General features: G+C 37.5%; 1 protein-coding gene across 1 annotated transcript; it reads left to right on the top strand.

Moving 5' to 3' along the window:
- Positions 1–746: 746 nt before the first annotated feature.
- Positions 747–19794, top strand: LOC129451887 (GRIP and coiled-coil domain-containing protein 2). The gene is made up of 23 exons (XM_055215380.2): positions 747–916; positions 1927–1983; positions 2108–2192; positions 2276–2331; positions 4045–4149; positions 4358–6304; positions 7058–7115; positions 7248–7348; positions 7449–7547; positions 8016–8135; positions 8215–8379; positions 8508–8612; positions 9964–10126; positions 10207–10307; positions 12183–12260; positions 14362–14499; positions 14811–14932; positions 15528–15704; positions 16403–16623; positions 16820–17011; positions 17169–17308; positions 17410–17611; positions 19125–19794. The coding sequence occupies exons 1-23, from the start codon at positions 911–913 to the stop codon at positions 19196–19198; spliced, it is 4512 nt and encodes a 1503-aa protein (XP_055071355.2). The 5' UTR covers positions 747–910; the 3' UTR covers positions 19199–19794.
- Positions 19795–20123: the final 329 nt, after the last annotated feature.

Genomic DNA, 20123 nt, shown 5'->3' on the forward strand with positions numbered 1-20123 from the left:
GCATGGGTAACTTTATCCCTGAAGAGAAACAATAAGGTTTTACAAATATTGTTAGGAATATATGGGAGAGGTCATTTAAAAAGTATCAGAGGGGTAGAAGAAGAAATAGCACAAACACTAGAAATCAATAGAAACAGCATCCTGTCTTTATTTAATCCCGCTATAACAGACCTTTTTTAAACGAAAAATGAGTAAATCAGTATATTGCCCGGATCTACAATTATATATTTTATATCTTGAATATGTATGTATAAGGTTTAGAGTATCCAGAATCATACAAACAGTAATAGAAATATGCCTAATAGTACAAGGTATAAAGCAGATTATTTATGCGTGTTTACTGTACAGTTATGTTAATGTCATGGCTCTAATTCAATATTCTCAATGATTCAATATGATTCACTGGCAGAATTAAAGAGAATTCAGTCTGGCCAGATTAACTAATCAGGAAAAAACAAAAGCAAAGTCAGTTATTATAGTTATTAAAGAAGCAGTAACTGAATCTTAGCAAGAAGACTGCAGGCCAACCTTCAAAGGGACGAAAAAATAAGAAATACTTTGTTTGTCTGCGTTTATTGATGAACATAATCAACTTGAAGATCTAAGAAGAAAGTATAACGATCTCATCCGTATTGTAAATATATTCCAGTTCGGTAGGTGGCGGTAATACAGTAGAAGCTTGCTGGCAAAGCGTTAATAAATAATACAAGAAGAAGAAAAAGAACGCACTCGATTGGCTGTTTTCTCATCCTGAAATCGAGGCTTTTGTAGGGAAGAAATGCGGAAGTTGGTGATGTTGCATACATATGTTTATAAATGAAACACCGAGTTCTTATTCATTCCTTTGGTTTAATTACTGATTTAAGCTGAAACAGAAGTTTGTCAACCGGCTGTCTTTTGTCATCACAAAATGGAGGTCAGTAGCAGTAGTTTTAATGGTTGTTTATAAATAGATAATGTACTGTAACTTACTATGATTTACATGGGATTTCAGGGCAGTTCATAATAAACCGTAATAATATCATGGTTATAAAAACAAGAACAAAATATAATCCTAACAAGCCGAATAGATTATAGAGTAGTTTATTGTTAGTTGATTATATACATGATGGTACTGTTAAAGGTTATTATCCAAAGCAAGTGTCATAATACCCTTACTATGGTAATATACACTAAATATGTATATTTTGTTTACATGATGCTTCAAGAAATATCATAGTAACGTTACTACTATGGTGAATGTCCTAAAAACTATGATGGTACTGTCATGATACGTGTCCGAAACCTAGCACGTCATTACCATGGTATCTTTTGCTGCTTTTTGTTGCATGCACATGAGTACAACCCATTATGACAACTGTTTGGTCAGACCTGTTGGGCTGATGTTTATATTGGTGTGTAGTTGTCAAGGATCATAATCCTGAACAAACACGATGAAGGAGGAAGTGCATCAGTCTTCAGTGTAAAAACAGGCATCATTGTTGGATTTAGGGATGCATAACGATTAATAGTAATTAATCTATGCAAGATAAAGTTTTTGTTTACATCGTGTGTGTGTGTGTGTGTGTGTGTGTGTGTGTGTGTGTGTGTGTGTGTGTGTGTGTGTGTGTGTGAACTGTGTGTAATAACTTTGTATAGATAAATGCACACACATGCATACTATATATTTAAGAAATGTTTACATGTGTTTATACATTTGTATATGTATGTATAATTTATATTATAAATATTAACACTTAATATATAAATAAATATATTTTTCTGCTAAAATTATACATGCATGTGTGCATATCTATATATAAATAATTATTATGCACAGTTCACACATATATATATATATACTTTTATTCTGCTATAGATTAATCGCGATTAATCGTTATGCATTCCTAGTTGGATTGTGATATTATTGTCTCACTCTTGCGACAGGACACAAACTCTGAGATGGTGACGTCACCGTTAGGTCAGGGGACAGGCAAATCTAAGGTATGCTCGACTTTAGGTTTGATTGTAGGCTAAATCTTGTATACAAATTTTTTTTTTCATGACTGCAGAAATAAATGTTTCATATAATTGATTTCCGGTTATTGTTGGTGTTTTGTCTTTAAAGTTGGATACACTCTCCAAAGAAGATCTCATTAAATTTGCAAAGAAACAAATAATGGGAATGCAGAAGATGAAATCAAAATGTGCAGGTAACATGGGATCCTTTCTGTTTTTTTAGTTGACAGATTATGCCAATAATTACAAAGAGTGTTAACCCTAAACTCTTTTACAGATTTAGAGAAGCAGGTTGAAGCCCTCAAAGGTCCTGCAGATGACACAGTTATTCAGGTTTGTACATTGTGATATCAGCAATATTATTTTAAATTATTTATATATGTATGTAAGGGATAATGTATAGCAGGGCTAGTCAACTGGCAGCCCGCGGGGCAAATGTGGCCCTCCAATCATCTTTATCTGACCTGCCGGTCATCTTTGTCTGATTTAAAATAAGCTTGTTTACTTTTACCTTTTCACTGTACATGGCAAATGACGGCCGAAAAAATAGAAAGAGAGTCAGAAATGGGCTGGGTGGGTACTTATCGTATCTAATTTTAGCTTTGGATTTAAGGTAAAAATTTGGGACCTCTGATGTATAAGTATCAGGTTGATATCGGAGAAATAAACCCCAGCGGTGTGATCAGGACCCTACACGAAGTGGAGGGTATTATTCCACACTGAAGGGGCTTATTTTACGAAAACAACCTGTTGCTTGTACATTGTCCCGCTTATTACACGTCTATTTACCTTATAAGTAAGGTAAGGAACATTAAATATTGATTTAAAATATTTAATTTCCTAATTTTTAATGAATGCCGACCTTTTATGCGGAAACCCCGTTTACTTTAGTTAAGACGTTCAAATGTCACTAACACCCTGTTTGTTTAAGGGTGCAGTGTGTAGATTTTAGCTTCATCTAGTGATGAGGATGTGAATTGCACCCCTCCCTTTTGAAGCACATAGAGAAGCTACGATAGCCGTCACAGGATAGACATGTCATCATCTAAGACAACGTAGTGACAAACGCGCTCTGTAGAGCAGTTTGTCCGTTTAGGGTTACTGTAGAAACATGGCGCCGCAAAATGGCGGGGACCCGCTGTGTTTGTAGACAAAAACGGCTCATTCTAAGGTAATTAAAACAATACAGTTAATTATATAAGGTCTTTATACACCACTGAAAACATAGTTATCTATATTATATTTTGTTGCTGTCAAAAGATCCTTGTAAAATTTACACACTGCACCTTTAATCATTTGTAAATATAATGTCGTATATGTTATATTGTGTCTTTTGGAAGATTATAACGAGACATTCAGTAAAGGATGACACACACACGGACTTAACGTGACTGCTCTTTTACTCGCATGCGTTAGAATGATAACACCGGAACATGTATATCCGGAAACACACGTTACAAGTGCATTGTGGGAAATGTAGTTAAATAACATTGTTAACAACATACACAACATGTTATTAAAAGAACACATTTACATTTAATTTTGTGTAATATTAAAACGTATCTTTCAAAATGATTTGCAGCCGTGTGTTATTAGTTTTGGGTGGTTGTTATCTGGCAATAACAAACCTTGCAATGTCGCAACTGGCCAATCAGAATCATGCATTTTTGAGAGCTGTGTAAAAATATAACATATTGCAGATATACTGTATATAAATATATAAGACGATGATAAATACAAGTTAAGTAGATTTTATATCTACTTAATACAGGCTTGAATTTATTTTTAGTGCTCCTTTATCTTTATAAGTCACTTTGGACGAAAGCGTGTGGCTGCTAAATTAACAAATTTAAATGTATACTTAAGCTCTTTGTTGCCGCTGTAAAAGCCTAAGTAGTTTATTATTTAATAACTGTTTCAATGACGTAATTATATTGACTGTGTAAAAACATGGTTTTGTGAATGATAGATCTTTCTATAAAATCTGTTTACATCTCAAAATGAAGGTGTGTGTTGTATTGAATAGATGTTGATTGATGTAAACAGGAGCTGAATGAAAGACTGAATGCAGTATTGCTGGAGAAAGCTGAGACTCATCAGAGTTTAACATCACTACACAAGGAACATGAGGAGCTCAAGAGTCAAGCACAGGTCAAACATTTTAATAAAATGCCTCAAATACAGTTTGTTTAAGTACACTAAATACAGTCTTATTGATAAACAGTTTGTATAGATATATTTACACTCATTGCCCACTTTATTATGCAACACAGTTTCTCACAGATCAGGACAAAATACAAGATCTGCATGAAATACAAATGAGAATGAAACATTGACACTGGATGTAATGTATTTTCAGGAAATGAAGGAGAGGTTAACAACGCTTCATGATGAACTGCAAATAAAGAATAAAGAGCATGCAGACCTGCAGTCACACACTGCTGAACTCACTGCTAACTTTCAGATGACCTGTAATCAATATGAGTCCAAGATATCTCAGTTTGAAAAACAATTGGAGGAAGCCAAGCAGCAGTTGACCGCTGAGATCGAAGCTCTTAAAGACTCTCACCAGACGAGTCTCACACGATCGCAGCAGGAGATCGAGAACCTACAGCTGGAGATGGAGAGACTCAACAAACAGTACGAAGACGAGGTGAGAGACCTGGAGGAACAGCTGGAACTGAATGCCGCAGACTTTGAGAAGGAGAGGGAACGGCTGCTGTCGCTTCAGGACGAGCTTTCGGAGCAGCTAGCGGTGAAGGAGGGCTTCCTGCATGACGTTCAAGAAGAAGAAGAGGACGGTGGTAGAGCGATTCAAAAAGATTTAGAAGTCCCTAAGGTACTGGATTTCCCAGCGTCGGACGACTCGAGCGATGAAGCTGCCGCGCTCAAATTGGCACTGGAGGATTCGCGCTCGCAGAACGTCATGCTTCAGGAAGAACTTCTCTTTCTTACAAATGTAAAACTGCAGCTGGAGTCTGAGCTCAAGCAGGCAAAAGATGAGTTCACAGTGGAAAAAGAAGAACTAGAGTTTAGAATTAATGAGCTTCAGATGAACAGAGACGACGGTGAGACGCATTCAGACGGTAAGACAGGAAAGAGACGCAGCAGTCATCAGAAAGTCACGACCTTACAAGAATCCCACGATGAAGACCTGAAGGAAAGCAGTCAGACTTCTGCTGCTGAAGGTGAACCTCAGGAAGAGATTCATCTGAGCATTTCTCCTAACAACATCCCAACAAACCTGGAAGAGAAAGCAGAACTCTTCATCAAGAGATATCTGATGAAGGAGGGGCAGACCGAGGCCTCTGTTCGAGCGCTCCAGGAGAAACTAAAGGACGTCTTCCAGGAGCGAGACGGTTTGTTAGAGAAACTCAAAAATGCAGAAGGAGCATCAGAGCTTGTGATGGACAGCCTGAATATGTCCTTTGAGGACTTGACGAGGGAAAATGAAGAAATCCTATCGCAGTTGAAACACAAGGAGGATCTCATCCTAGAGTTTAAAGAAATGCTGAAATTCACAGACAGGCCGCATGTAGCACATGAGGACGACAAGCTGCGTGTGCAGGTCAGTGACTTGGAGAATCAACTGTTGATCGTAACCAGCGAGAAAGAGCAGCAAATAAAGACTTTGGAGGAAGATATATCTGCTTTACGTTCCAAAGATGAAGAACATCAAGAGAGCATCAGACTTCTTAAATCTCAAGTCTCGTGTCTGTCAGAAGAGAGGGACGCCCTTCAGAGTAACACGGATATCAGTCACCGTCAACTTTGTGAAGCTCGCCGTCACATCGCTGAAATTCTCAGGCAGAATTCTTCTGAGGCTGAAGTCGATGAGACATCGGATATCTTGACCTTGATAAACCATCTATTGACTAAAGTTCAGGAGGAGAAAAGTATCCTAACCCAAGACTTTGATGAAAGGGCCGAGCGGTTTACCCTAGAGCTGGAGAGTATGAGGCGGGCGGCCGAGGAGCAGACGTCCGAGCTGCAGGAACATCTCAAGGACGTCAGCCGAGAGAAGGACCTGCTGAAGGCCAGTTTGGATGACATGGTTTTAGACACAGAGGGACTGCAGAAAGATCTGAGTGAAATTCAAGCCATGAATGAAAAGCTCAAGGGTGAAAACCTCACCCTGCTGAGTCAGGTCGATGACTTAAGCAGAAGTCTAGAGGACAAACGACATGAAGAACATCAATCAGAAGAAAGTGAGATACAAGTGAGCCAGACGACAGAACTCCAGCAGAGCCTTGCTGATAAAGACGCTCTTATATCACAGCTAAGAGAAGAAATTGGCCAATTACAGGTAATTTATGTAGACGGTCTGAAACATACAGCACAAGAAGAAATATCTCTTTAGTCTCTTCATTAACAAAACTTTTATATTTTTCAGTAAACATTCTCCTAGTAATCTGTTACTTTTGTTATATACTCTGATCGTTTGTCACTTCATTCTTGATGTTGGATCGAAACCTCTAAAACTACTACTTTTCGCGAAACACTTTATTGTAAAAAATAATTAAACACTTGATATTGTGGTTTTATATATGGCCAGTATACCATAAACTCTTTTGACCAGTGGATGGTGAAGGTTTGTGTTACGTCCGTCATTAGAACGAGCGCATCTCATGCAGTAAGTCGATTATGAAGTACACTATGAAGCAGACTACTATATATAGGCAAGTTTTCCCATTATAAACACAATGTATATTTATATATATATATGCACATACATATACATTTTCAGTTCTTTATTTAACCTTGCATTACAAACACGCCGAGTCACGACGTTTATGGCAGAGATACTCCAAAAAGTGACACTTCATTCACTGTAAAGTTTTGTGGTTTTACCAACAGTTTCAGGAACCAATAAAGTTTCTGGGTTTCATCACAAGCTCTTTTCAATACTTTTTATTTGCTATATATTTGCAAAACCAACAGACGAACGTAAAGGAGATAAATAGCAATGATTTATTCCATATTGATTAAAATATTAAAGCGCTTTAAAATATTAACTGCTGTTAACAATGATGCCTAATTTTAACATTTTATTTTTTAGATGCACAAACAAACCTCAGTCCCTGATGAAGATATGAAAGTGTTATCTCATAAAATAGGTTTGTGCATGTTAGAGTTTCTCACGTGTACCAATATACGACATTCATCACAGTCAAAAACATTTATTTTTGTTTGTTGTCAAACTTCATGAAGATTTATATATTCTTTAACTGGATTCTTCTGTTGTATAGAAATCATGGAGAAAGAGATGAAAGAGAAAGACGAGCGGATGAATAAAATTAAAGCTGTAGCTGTGAAGGCCAAAAAGGAGCTTGACAACAGCAAGAAAGAGGTCACAGTGCTGCACATCTACACCTGTACACATTCACACCTGTACAAATCCACACCTGTACACCTGAGCTGTGGTGCTCATATTCACTTTGCCATTCCAGGTTGTTGCTCTGAGTGAGGAAGTGGGAATGTTAAAGGATGAACGAGACAAATTATCAAGATCCATGAAGGACATAATCCATGGAGCAGAAGACTATAAGGTTTTAAGTTTACATTTTCTTGTAACTTCATATATTGGAGAATCACCTTTTACAAGTGCATAAAGAAGCCTGGAGTTACACAAAGTATTTTTTTTCACTTAAAGGCATAGTTCACCTAAAAATTAACATTTTTGTCTTATTTTTCTTACCCTCATGTTGTTCTAAACCTGTATGAGTTTCTTTATTCTGTTGAAGACAAGTGATGGTAAGCATATAGTTGATGGTACCCATTGACCTCCATAGTATTTGTTTATCCTAGTATGGAAGTCAATGGGTACCATCAGCTGTGTGCTTACTGTCATTGATCAAAATATCTTCTTTTGTATTCAACAGAATAAATAAACTCATACATGTTTAGAACAACATGAGGGTGAGAAAATAATGTCAGAATGTTCATTGGATAAACTGTCCCTTTAATTGCATTAAAAACCCTGATGCATAAAATAATTAATGACAAATAATTGACAGAATGTGATGGTGGAATATGACAAGCAGACCGAACTTCTGGATAAAGAGAAAGAGAAATTGGAACAGGCAGAAAAAAATAATGAAGATTTAACCAGACGTCTTCAAAACGTTACTCAGCAGGTAACTCTGTAACCAGGCTTAGTAGATAGTGTTGTGGTAAGATTGTGTTGTGTGAGCGATTGCTTTGTGTAACTTTTAGCATGAGCTGTTATCATCTGAGCGGGAGGATCTGATGGTGCGGCTGGAGACGCTGCAAAAAAACATCACCCAGTTGGAGTCATGTATACTGGAGCTGCAGAAGCTGAACGCTGGCCTGGAGAAACAGCTGGAGGCGGAACGACTTGTAAAAGAGCAAAAGACTAAGGTACACATCAACCTTTCTGACCTCTTTTACCAAACGCTGGATTACAACGCTTAATTTACTCCATGCAGATGAAGAATTATTTTTGTTCTTTTGGATTGTTCAATCATTGAATTTTGATGTCTATATAGGACCATCAGTCCGCAGTTAAAGACATGGAGGAGCTTCATGCTCAGCTGAGCAAACTCAAACATCAGCTTCAGCAGACAACACAGGAACTGGAGCAGCTAAGAAAGGCAAGTTCAATAACCTGAACCATGCAGCCAGTGCTGACGCCATGCACGGCTTCCCCATACACGATCTGTGGCCGGTTGCATAAACATACCTGGGTGATTCTCACGAAAACTTGGTTTTAAAAATGTCAAGCATGAAAATGTAAAAATTGCTTAAATTTACTTTTTTTCCCACCAGACATTGAAAAACAAAGTCTGGAGTAAATGGGAACATTAATTTAAAAACTTTTACTTATCATTTAACACTTTTTGTAACATAATTTAAAAAATTAGTCCTAAAAAATCTCATTACCGCAACAGTCAGAAAACATCAACACTGACATATTTTCAAAATGACATGACAAACCTGAAAGAACATCATTTGGAGATTCTGCACATGCATTTAAAATCAAAGTATTATGCTTTTATTAATTAAATTAACATTTAATAAGCATCTGTTGCGGTAATGATAATCAAAATGTCAAGTAAGCATTCTGACAAGACAATATTTCAAATTAACTGTAAAAAAATGATCTTACCTGGTAGCCATCTTGAAGTAACTGGTCCATGTGCTTGGTCACTCAAAATCAAACTTTATTAAAATTCTGTATGTGTGCTTAAACTGTTCTCAAAAAGTGTTGCGGAGGATGAGAACATCAGGCATGGACACATCATTTTCCTAATTTTTCTTCATTATTATTATTATACATGAATATTCAGTAAATATTTTTTCTGTCATCTAAAGTAGTCTAACAAAACATCCATTTTTTTTTCTTAATATTTTTGTGTTAATTTGATCAAATTACAACATAACGCATGTTCAAACACAGCCGGACACATTGCGGTAATGAGAATTTCAGCAGAAAATGAGATAAAATTTACAATTATTAATTCTTATGTTGAAATCACACATTGTGCAAGGTAGAACACAGTATTGTTGTAATTCTGATGCTTTTTAATGTTACTATATTACACATTTTAAAGCTAAAATCATTAGTGCCGTGGTGTTTCAATGGTTTCGTGAGAATCACCCACCTGTGGCGTCAAGACTGCATCTTAAGAATGATTCTGACTAACTAGCAATTAATTAGGGCTAATCAGTCTTATTATTTGGAATTAAATTAGAGCAATCTACCTTTCTATGTAACATACTTAAAACAGTTATGATCAGTCTTGAAGAAAAAAATTCATGACTAACTTTTAAGACTAGTCTTTAAGTTTTATGCAACCGGCCACTGTAGTCAACCACAATCTACTTCAATCTGACTCTAATCCACCCCAATCCACTTATTATAGTGTTTAGATGAAGACACATATAAACAGCAGTATGGGTCATGCTAATATAAACCAGCTATCATGATGTGTTGTTCTGTAGGATGCCCAACAGAATACATTGTTGGACATGGAGATGGCTGACTATGAGAAACTGGTGAAAGAACTCAATCACAAACTGTGTGAGAGAGACCGACAGATTGAGGAGCATGAAACCAAAGAACAAATGCAGAACGAACGGGAACAACGACTGAATGAGGAAATAGGTATGAATGAAGAGTGTTTTGTCTGTTCGTAAGGGAGGTGAACGCCTGATGAATCTCACAATGTTATGATGTTATTTTAGAGTCTCTGAAGGTGCTGGTAGATCAGTCAGAGGAGAAAGCCTCCAAGATGAAACAACTGCTTGTCAAAACCAAAAAGGAACTTGGAGATGCAAAGCAAAAAGTAAGTCTCACAGCCCTGTCTGAGAATCCACCTTTAATGCTTAATACTGTTCTGTACACACACACACACACACACACACACACAGTGGAGTCATTTACATGATTGACAACCGCAAAATTAACTCTCCAAAGCCACGCCTCCCACAATACTGTGCTCCTGTTGAACTTGACTTAAAAACACATGAGTCAATGCTCATGATCTCTGATGCTAGAGACACACTTAAAGGAGCATTTCACCCATAGAAACATTCATCTTTATTGAAAGTGTGTCATATTTGTAGTCTAAATGTAACATACATTTCGAATTTGGTGCCTATTTGACTGAGAAAAGGAGTGTTTGTAGTCTCACCCCCTAAACAAAGATATTGGACTTCCTGCTTTCAATGATGCAAAATGATGATTTTTACATCATTGAAAGAAGGAAGTGCAACACTGAAATCTGTATTTCTCCTGTCTCAGCGGCAACTGAGGAAATTATGCACGAACATTCAAAAACATGACTGGGGTTCTAACTTTACAAAGCTTAATGCAAATGGGTGAAGTGTCCCTTTAAAGCGTGATCATGGGCACTGGAGCATCATACAGGACTTGTGTGTCATTTGAAGTATTTGCACACAGCTGTTATTATTGTGCTTTGCTGTTTTAGGGCTGTGATAATGGCTACAGTGAGACTGATATCTGAGAAGCGGAGCAGTTTATATTTTTGTTCGTATTCTTTTTTCGGTCAAAAACAAAAATAATGGTATTTTCTGCGACTTAAAATTTGGTGCATCACTACCGCACACAGTCTACTTACCAAGTACAAGAATGCATTTAAATAGATATATTGATTAAAACGTTTACACTATAATGAAGTAAAACAACTATCAATCCACATTTAGAAAGAAGCAACATTTTAAACCTTATCTGAAAGTCATTCAGCTACACATCAACCAACATCAATCACTGGATTTTAGCTATTCCATCTGATTTCTGCAAGTAAATTAAACCTTAAGGGAAAACACCACAGTTTTTCAATATTTTACTATGTTCTTACCTCAACTTAGACAAATTAATACATACCTATCTTTTTTCAATGCGTACAATTAATCTTTGTAAAGCGCATTGTGAATGTGTTAGCATTTAGCCTAGTCTCATTCATTCTTTAGGATCCAAACAGGGATGAATTTAGAAGCCACCAAACCCTTCCATGTTTTTCCTATTTGGGGACTGTTACATGAGTAGTTGCAAGACTAAGTATGGTGGCACAAAACTTGCCGATTTTTTAAGCCGATAAAAAATACTTTATTGTATGGCGGAAGAGCACTTAGTTTGCAGTAATATTGACGAAAGTTTGAGCGAGAGTGGGAGTAGACAGGAGTGATGATGTTACTGCGTGCATTTTGTGCCACTTTACTTACTCATGTAACTACTCATGTAAGAGTCTTTAAATAGGGAAAACATGGACGTGTTTGGTGGCTTCTAAATTCATCCCTGTTTGGATCCTAAGGAATGAATGGGGCTAGGCTAAATGCTAACACATTCACGACATGCTGTACAAAAATTAAGTGCTTGCATAGAAAAAAAACAGGTATGTATTAATTCGTCTAAGTTGAGGTAAGAACATAGTAAAATATTAAAAAACTGTGGTGTTTTCCTTTAAAAAAAAACTGAACATTGAAAATGTGTTGTTTTGTTGAGGGATCACATACTTAGCAAACATTCAGGTCATGTTTAGTTCATAGAGCTCATATACTGTAATCTCAATCCCAAATTAAGTATATATTAGTATTGCTCTGGATCACATTCAAAATATTTTTAGGTCAATGAAATTGACAGCTTTGATAATGTGCAGTACTGAATCTCTGATATGAGTGTGTTAATGTTTCTGCCACAGGAAGCGTCTCAGATGATCACTCAGTCTTCTCTGAGAGGAGAACTAGAGGGCCATCAACAACAGCTGGAGGAATATAAGGTAATGGTGAATTCAAAATGGAGGCACTGCAGTATAATGATTGAAGTATTACTATGTTGCCATGTTGTAGGGATACGTTATTCACCTTGAACCTTTGTGTTTTATTTAAGAATAAGTCCCCCTGTAGTGGATCATTTTATCTCTTAAAACTCATCTTTGAACATCAAATTTTTTCCTTCTGTCACAGTAATTTCTTTAAAACAGCTCTAATGTAACTCCACACCCTTGCCTCATTTAGTATATGTGGATCTATATGCCAGTTAGTCCCTGCCTCAACTCAATAGCACAACTTGGACCATAGATATAAATGTAAATAGATGCTACATTCTGCAATTTTAGACATATAACTGCTAAGTTTGGTTTCATTTCGTGAACTGCGCATTTGCAGCACTAATCATATTGTTATAGTTGTATGAATGTGTTCAGGTGTTGTATGAATTTATTCTAATTGTAAGTTGTATTCCTCAATGCTAAACGTAGGCAAAGTGTCAAAAAAGCATCTGGACGTATGACAGAGTGCCGAATGCACTTCACCGGGGTTCATACAAGTTTCGGAAAGTTTTTGCGGACATATGTATTTTTCAAAACATTTTGGTGCAGGAAGTACAGTGGAAGTCCTTATATGGGCACTTTAACCAGAATAGCTCATGAACACATTAACCAAGAGCTGACATGAAATCAATGTCACCAGAGAAGTGTTTTTTGTGAGGGACATTTAAGCTTGTTCAGCTTCCCAATGAACCCAGCATTATGAAATCAATGGATATAGTCTGCTTATCTGGGGTAGCAGCGGAGTTCTGCGTGTATGTTTGTTTAACGCTGGATTTCGTTGAAATGGGGCGGTCCCAACTGGGTCATAAGTCGCAGGCAGTAAGTAAAACTGCATCAAATGTTTGTATTTTGTCATTCGGCGCATAAGCAATGTAAACGACATGAACAAGTAATGAATCATAAGTTATCCAGAGATATTGAGAGAATGTATTGTGTGTGTGATGCTTGCTTGTGACTTGCTCCGCCTTGCTGGACTCCTCGAGGGGGTCGGGTTTATTTGGAAATAATTGGTACAGCTGATCTGTCTTTTATAAATCTAACAAAACTAAAGACTCTTCTGATATATGAAGGATGTAATACTACTGTATGGGTGATTCTCACGAAAACTTGGTTTTAAAAATGTCAAGCATGAAAATGTAACAATTGCTTAAATTTACTTTTTTTCCCACCAGACATTGAAAAACAAAGTCTGGAGTAAATGGGAACATTAATTTAATCACTTAACACTTTTTGTAACATAATTTAAAACATTTCATTACCGCAACAGTCAGAAAACATCAACACTGACATATTTTCAAAATGACATGACAAACCTGAAAGAACATAATTTGGAGATTCTGCACATGCATTTAAAATCAAAGTATTATGCTTCTATTAATTAAATTAACATTTAATATGCATCTGTTGCGGTAATGATAATCAAAATGTCGTGTAAGCATTCTGACAAGACAGTATTTCAAATTGCCTGTAAAAAAATGATCTTACCTGGTAGCCATCTTGAAGTAACTGGTCCATGTGCTTGGTCACTCAAAATCAAACTTTATTAAAATTCTGTATGTGTGCTTAAACTGTTCTCAAAAAGTGTTGCGGAGAATGAGAACATCAGGCATGGACACATCATTTTCCTAATTTTTCTTCATTATTATTATACATGAATATTCAGTAAAATTCAGTAATTTGATTAAATTACAACATAACGCATGTTCAAACACAGCCGGACACATTGCGGTAATGAGAATTTCAGCAGAAAATGAGATAAAATTTCCAATTATAAATTCTTATGTTGAAATCACACTTTTTAATGTTACTATATTACACATTTTAATGCTAAAATCATTAGTGCCGTGGTGTTTCTATGGTTTCGTCAGAATCACCCGCATAGGTACTCAAAATTAACACAAGATCAGGGGCACAACTGCCCATTTGCTGAGGGGTATGCAAGATTAGTTTTGCCCCCCATTTTTTCAAACCTAGTTTTCCCCTTTTTTAAAAAGAAGTGGCATTGTGGTGAACCAGCGTGTGTAACGCATAACATTTGTGTCCATCTCAGATTCAGTGCAGTAATCTAACAGCAGATCGACATCGACTGGAGGAGCAGCTGAAGATGATGAACGACCAACAGCAGAGAGCCTCCAGCTCCTATCAGCTCCGACTGAACGGCCTGCAGGATGAATGTACCGCTGCAAAGGTCTCCACTTAAACCTCTTTCAAATTTTCCAGTCCATTTATATAAAGATGTCATGCTTTTTTATTTCTTCAGAGTGACTGGAGCTCAGTCACGCTGCTGAATGACTTCAACTAAACACAATTATAACCAAACGCTCAGCCATCAGGCCCTCCGGCTCTTAATAGTATAAGAGGGGAATGGCCTCTGTGTTTGTCTGAATAATGAAAATCATTCCTCCTACATGTTTCTGTCTAATCTTATTATTTTACACACACACACACCCCTCTCTGTGCTGATGTTTACTGTATTGTGCTTGGGTTTTTTGTTTACAGGCCGAGCTCGCAGCGACCGTGTCAGAGTTTGAGAGTTATAAGGTGCGAGTCCACAATGTACTGAAGCAACAGAAACACAAGAGCTCAAATCAGAATGATGGAGATGCTTTCCAACATGAGAGGTGATGTGTTGTATACACTTTCATATTGTCACTGAATTGATCTTTTATTGATATTGTTTTTATTATTGCTGCTCTCGCTCACTCTCTCTCTATTTATTTTTTCTAATAATACATTTGTATAATAAAAATTCAATTTCCATGTCATTGTACTGTTTGTTTAATCTTTCAATTTATTTGACTGAATGATTGTAGACCTGCTGTGCATGTTATAGTTGTGCTTTATGTTTTTACTGAATGTCTGATGGGATCAGATGCCTTCATTGAATCTGCACACATCTGTTGAAATCTAAAAAAATCAAAATCATGTCATATAAAAAAGTTAAAATGATCAAATTCTATTTAATAGTCTTAATTTGAAGAAACCATACAAATCTAAATAGTAAGCAAGATTTTTGTAAAGATGATGCAGCTTTGTTTACACTTTGTATGTTTACATTTGCATTGCAGACTGCTGCCACCTGCTGGTGTTTAACAGTTATTAACCCTTCACACACAGACACAGAAAACTCACATTCTCATTGACTGTTGGTTGTAGTCTGTCGGGTGAAATCCACTTCATCATGTTTGTTCATCTGTGTGTTTGTGTTGTGAACAGAAAGCAGATGGACGCCGTGGTGGAGCAGCTGCGCAGCCGGCTGCAGGAGACTCAGCGGACCCTCCAGTCGAACACGTCAGAACTGCAGCAGCTGCAGACAGAACACGACACGCTGCTGGAACGACACAACAAGATCCTACAGGAGAGCGTCAGTAAAGAGGCTGAACTCAGAGAGAGGTATTCACATTCAAACCATTGTAAACCAATTTGAAACAATGCCCTCCAACACAGACTGCTGCCTTTTTATCTGTGTCGGGTTAAGATCAGCATCTTCTCGATTGTGACGTCCGTCCGTCCGCTGGTCCTCTGATTTACCAGCGATTGTGTTTGTTTACCAAGTGTCACGTAACATAGAAATGAGACCCACTGATCAGATCTTTGACATCCTGTGGTGGTGGTGTTATCCTCCTGTATTATCTTTGTGTTATTGTTTGATGGATGTCCAGTGTACAGCACATAGAGTCAGTCTGGACACACGGATACATGCAGGACAGAATGGGTCAGGACTCAATCACAATTGGTACGTTTACATGCTACTAAATAATCGTATAATAAATAATCAATTTAAAAGCCTTCATGTAAAAACTTTAATCAATACGATTGAGGTCGATCGAATGCAAATCTCAATCGTATTAAAAGGGGTGGTGTAGCCCGATCTGTGATCCGATCATCAGGTATGCATGTAAACACGTGAATCAAGTCATCCAAAAATATTCCAACCACCCCCCCCCCCCCCAAGTGTGTGACATTTTCTGCAAAATGACGAACTTTTAACAAACTAAGTAAATGATGGATTGATATTGAAGTTAGTTTTGAGACAAATGCTCGTGTTTTTAGCATGTGGTATAGATTTTGACTCGTATGACATATTTCAGAGTGTTGACGCTGCAGTCGGAGAACGTCTCGCTGAAGTCTGAACACGGACAGTGTGCGTCTCACCTGAGCGCTCAGACCGAAGCCCTGCGCTCCAGCTTTCGTGAGCAAATGCGCCATCTGCAGGACGAGCACTGCAGTACAGTGGAGACGCTGCAGCAGCAGATCACTCGACTGGAGACGCAACTCTTTCACATGCAAAAAGAGCAAAGCTGCAGTAGCGGTAAGACACACAAATAATAATAATAAAAGACACATCACAGTTAATATAAAACAAAATAAATTGATTTTTATTTTCCATTTGAATAAATAAAAAAGAATCACATTGTTTTGCAATCATTTACATCAATGCTTTATAAATCCATCTCCTCCTCGAACAGACTGTAATGATGTGATGTAATATTCATCTGTGTGTGCAGGTCCAGCGCTCGTGCAAAGCAGAAAGTATCCGGTGGAAAGGAAGCCCACTGACGTGCCTCAGTTTGATCTGCAGGGCGTAGCCCGAGAGGAAGGCGAGGGGATGGAGACCACAGAGACCGAATGTATGTCGTCTCCCGGGACCCCGCTGGTCTCTCTAGAGCAGCTCCTCACCGCACCGGACCCCAAACATGGTACCAGATTTACGTGATGTCACTTTTAAACGTAGTTCAAAAGGACATTCTAGTGTAGCTTTAATATCAAAGTATTTAATGGACGTATAAGGAAGTGTTTCAGTGCTCAATGTAGGCCTACAGTAGGATTTAAATGGGTGTGTGTTTGTGTCTGCAGAGCCTGTGGTTTGGCAGGTCGAACCCAGTAAAGAGGAACTTACTCAAAAACTCAACACCACCGCCCGCAGCGTGGAGCATCTGAGCGGTTTACTGCATGAGACAGAGGCCACGAACGCCGTGCTCATGGAGCAGATCACTGTAGGAAAACACACACACATAATCCTTTATGCATTCATTCATTCATTTATTGTGTTTATTGAGCTGCTGATTTCATGAGATGGTTGTTTGAATGTCCTCAGCTGTTGAAGAGTGAAGTACGACGACTTGAACGCAATCATGAGCGAGAGAAGTCTGTGGCCAACCTGGAATACCTTAAAAACGTCCTGCTGCAGTTCATCTTCCTGCGGTCGGGCAGCGAGCGTCAGGCGTTGCTTCCTGTCATTCACACCATGCTGCAGCTCAGCCCAGATGAGAAGAACAAACTGGCTGCTATCGCCCAAGGTGAGATCACATCACATGCTCAGGACCATCCGCCACAAATCATAAGAGACTTCAAGGACATTTGGTCGCTCCACACTGATATAACATTTAAAACATGACATGAGAAAGATATCTGTCAGAAAGTACCTAGAAAATCTGCATGTTGAGCAACAAACTAATGCTAATAAATGTTAAAGTGAAGCAGAGACGTGACATTTAGCACTTGAATAGGTTTTAAAAGAAGATGATGCGCATTAAAAGGATTATTTGGATGGTGAAAGTAAACCGAAGTAAAAGAGCTGCGCTGTCTAAATCAACACTAAAAGCCGTTTCTTATATGTTGTCATGTAAATGTGCATCTTAAAGGTGCAGTGTGTAAATTTAGTGGTATCTAGTGGTGAGGTTGCAAATTGCAACCAACAGCTCAGTTCACAGCTCATCCCTTGCTTTTGAAGCACATAGAGAAGCAACGGTAGCTGACACAAGACGAACATGTCATTGTTGGAGACAACATAATAAAAAAGTTTGTCCGTTAAAGGAATAGTCTACTCATTTTCAATATTTAAATATGTTATTACCTTAACTAAGAATTGTTGATACATCCCTCTATCATCTGTGTGCGTGCACGTAAGCGCTGGAGCGCGCTGCGACGCTTCGATAGCATTTAGCTTAGCCCCATTCATTCAATGGTACCAATCAGAGATAAAGTTAGAAGTGACCAAACACATCAACGTTTTTCCTATTTAAGACGAGTAGTTATACGAGCAAGTTTGGTGGTACAAAATAAAACGTAGCGCTTTTATAAGCGGATTTAAAAGAGTAACTATATTTTATGGCGTAATAGCACTTTTGGGAGTACTTCGACTCGGCGCAGTAACACCCTCCCTCTCCCATTATGAGAGTGAGAAGGGGAGCGGACTTTTCAGGCGAGTCGAAGTACTCCCAAAAGTGCTATTACGCCATAAAATATAGTTCCTCTTTTAAATCCGCTTAGAAAAGCGATACGTTTTATTTTGTACCACCAAACTTGCTCGTATAACTACTCGTCTTAAATAGGAAAAACGTTGATGTGTTTGGTCACTTCTAACTTTATCTCTAAATGGTACCATTGAATGAATGGGGCTAAGCTAAATGCTATCGAAGCGTCGCAGCGCGCTCCAGCGCTTACGTGCACGCACACAGATGATAGAAGGATGTATCAACAATTCTTAGTTAAGGTAATAACATATTTTAATATTGAAAATGAGTAGACTATTCCTTTAAGGGCTTCTGTAGAAACATGGCGGCAGAAAATGGCGTCTTCCATGTAAGGGGACCCTCTGTGTATGTAGATAACAACGTCTCTTTCTAAGGTAATAAACACATAGCGGTTTTTATACACCCTTGATAATATAGTTTTGTATAATATTTTGCATTTCGCTCAAGAGATCCTTCTAAAAATTACACACTGCACCTTTAAGAAACTAGATGAGAGTTCATTATCTGGCCATTGATTTATCATGTCAGTAATAAGATTGTGTTTTTGTGTTTGTAGGTGAAGAGGAGGCTGCTGGCTCCAGAGCATCAGGATGGACATCATATCTGCACAGCTGGTCAGGGATCAGATAAAACACATTCTCAATTTAAAAACTGACCTCAGATCAGTGAAGGAAATCTTTCATAGGACGGTAACATATGAAGGGTCTATAAGTGAAACACTGAATCTCCTGTCGTCTATTATCATCTCGTCTCATCATCTCTACTTGGAATCGGGGTTAATAATGATCATTTTTTGTAGTTTATGATAATTTTTGCACAAATGTTGGTCTTGTTAAATGTCATATCTGTTCAGGTTTGTTTGATATCGTAGCTGTAAAGCAGATGATCAGCATTCAGTGAGATTAAACTGTGAAGGTGTATAATCATTTATATCATCAAATAAACTCTTTTATTTCTTGAGCAATAATATCAGGTGGTAACAGAATGTATTTAATACATAAACATTACATGAATCCAAAGCTATTTAAGGTTAACGGTAGGTTATATTTAAATCTGTATAAACTTTTGATGGCTTTAGTTAATTATTGTAGTTAGGTTTAGTTTTCATGCATTTTTTTAATCTTTCTTGTGCTTGTAAATCAGTGATTTCTGAGCTAATTTCTTCTGTTGCTTGTCAATATTGTAAATTGCGATGCTGAAAATAAATCTAATGCAATAAAGAGTGACATTGAAGTTCAAGTTTCATTGTAACCATGAGGGTGGAAAAGACTTCAGGCGTTCAGCCGTCTACATTCATTTCAATCCTACATTCATTTCGCCTTGTCTGCTTAAAAAAAACATTCATAATATATAGACATTACTACAGAATGCTTACACCATTGTCCAAAACCCTGATCTGAAGTGTTGGGAGTATTTTTGATTCATAATGCTTGATGTTTGTAAGAAATCTGCAGAAAAAATTTGAAATACAAAAGAAATGTGTTATTTTTCAGACAAGAGAAGTTTATATTTTCATTGTCATTGAATGAATTAAACGTAAGTTGCAATGCAATCC

This window comes from Misgurnus anguillicaudatus, chromosome 17, assembly GCF_027580225.2.
Source record: "Misgurnus anguillicaudatus chromosome 17, ASM2758022v2, whole genome shotgun sequence".
Lineage (NCBI taxonomy): Eukaryota > Metazoa > Chordata > Actinopteri > Cypriniformes > Cobitidae > Misgurnus > Misgurnus anguillicaudatus.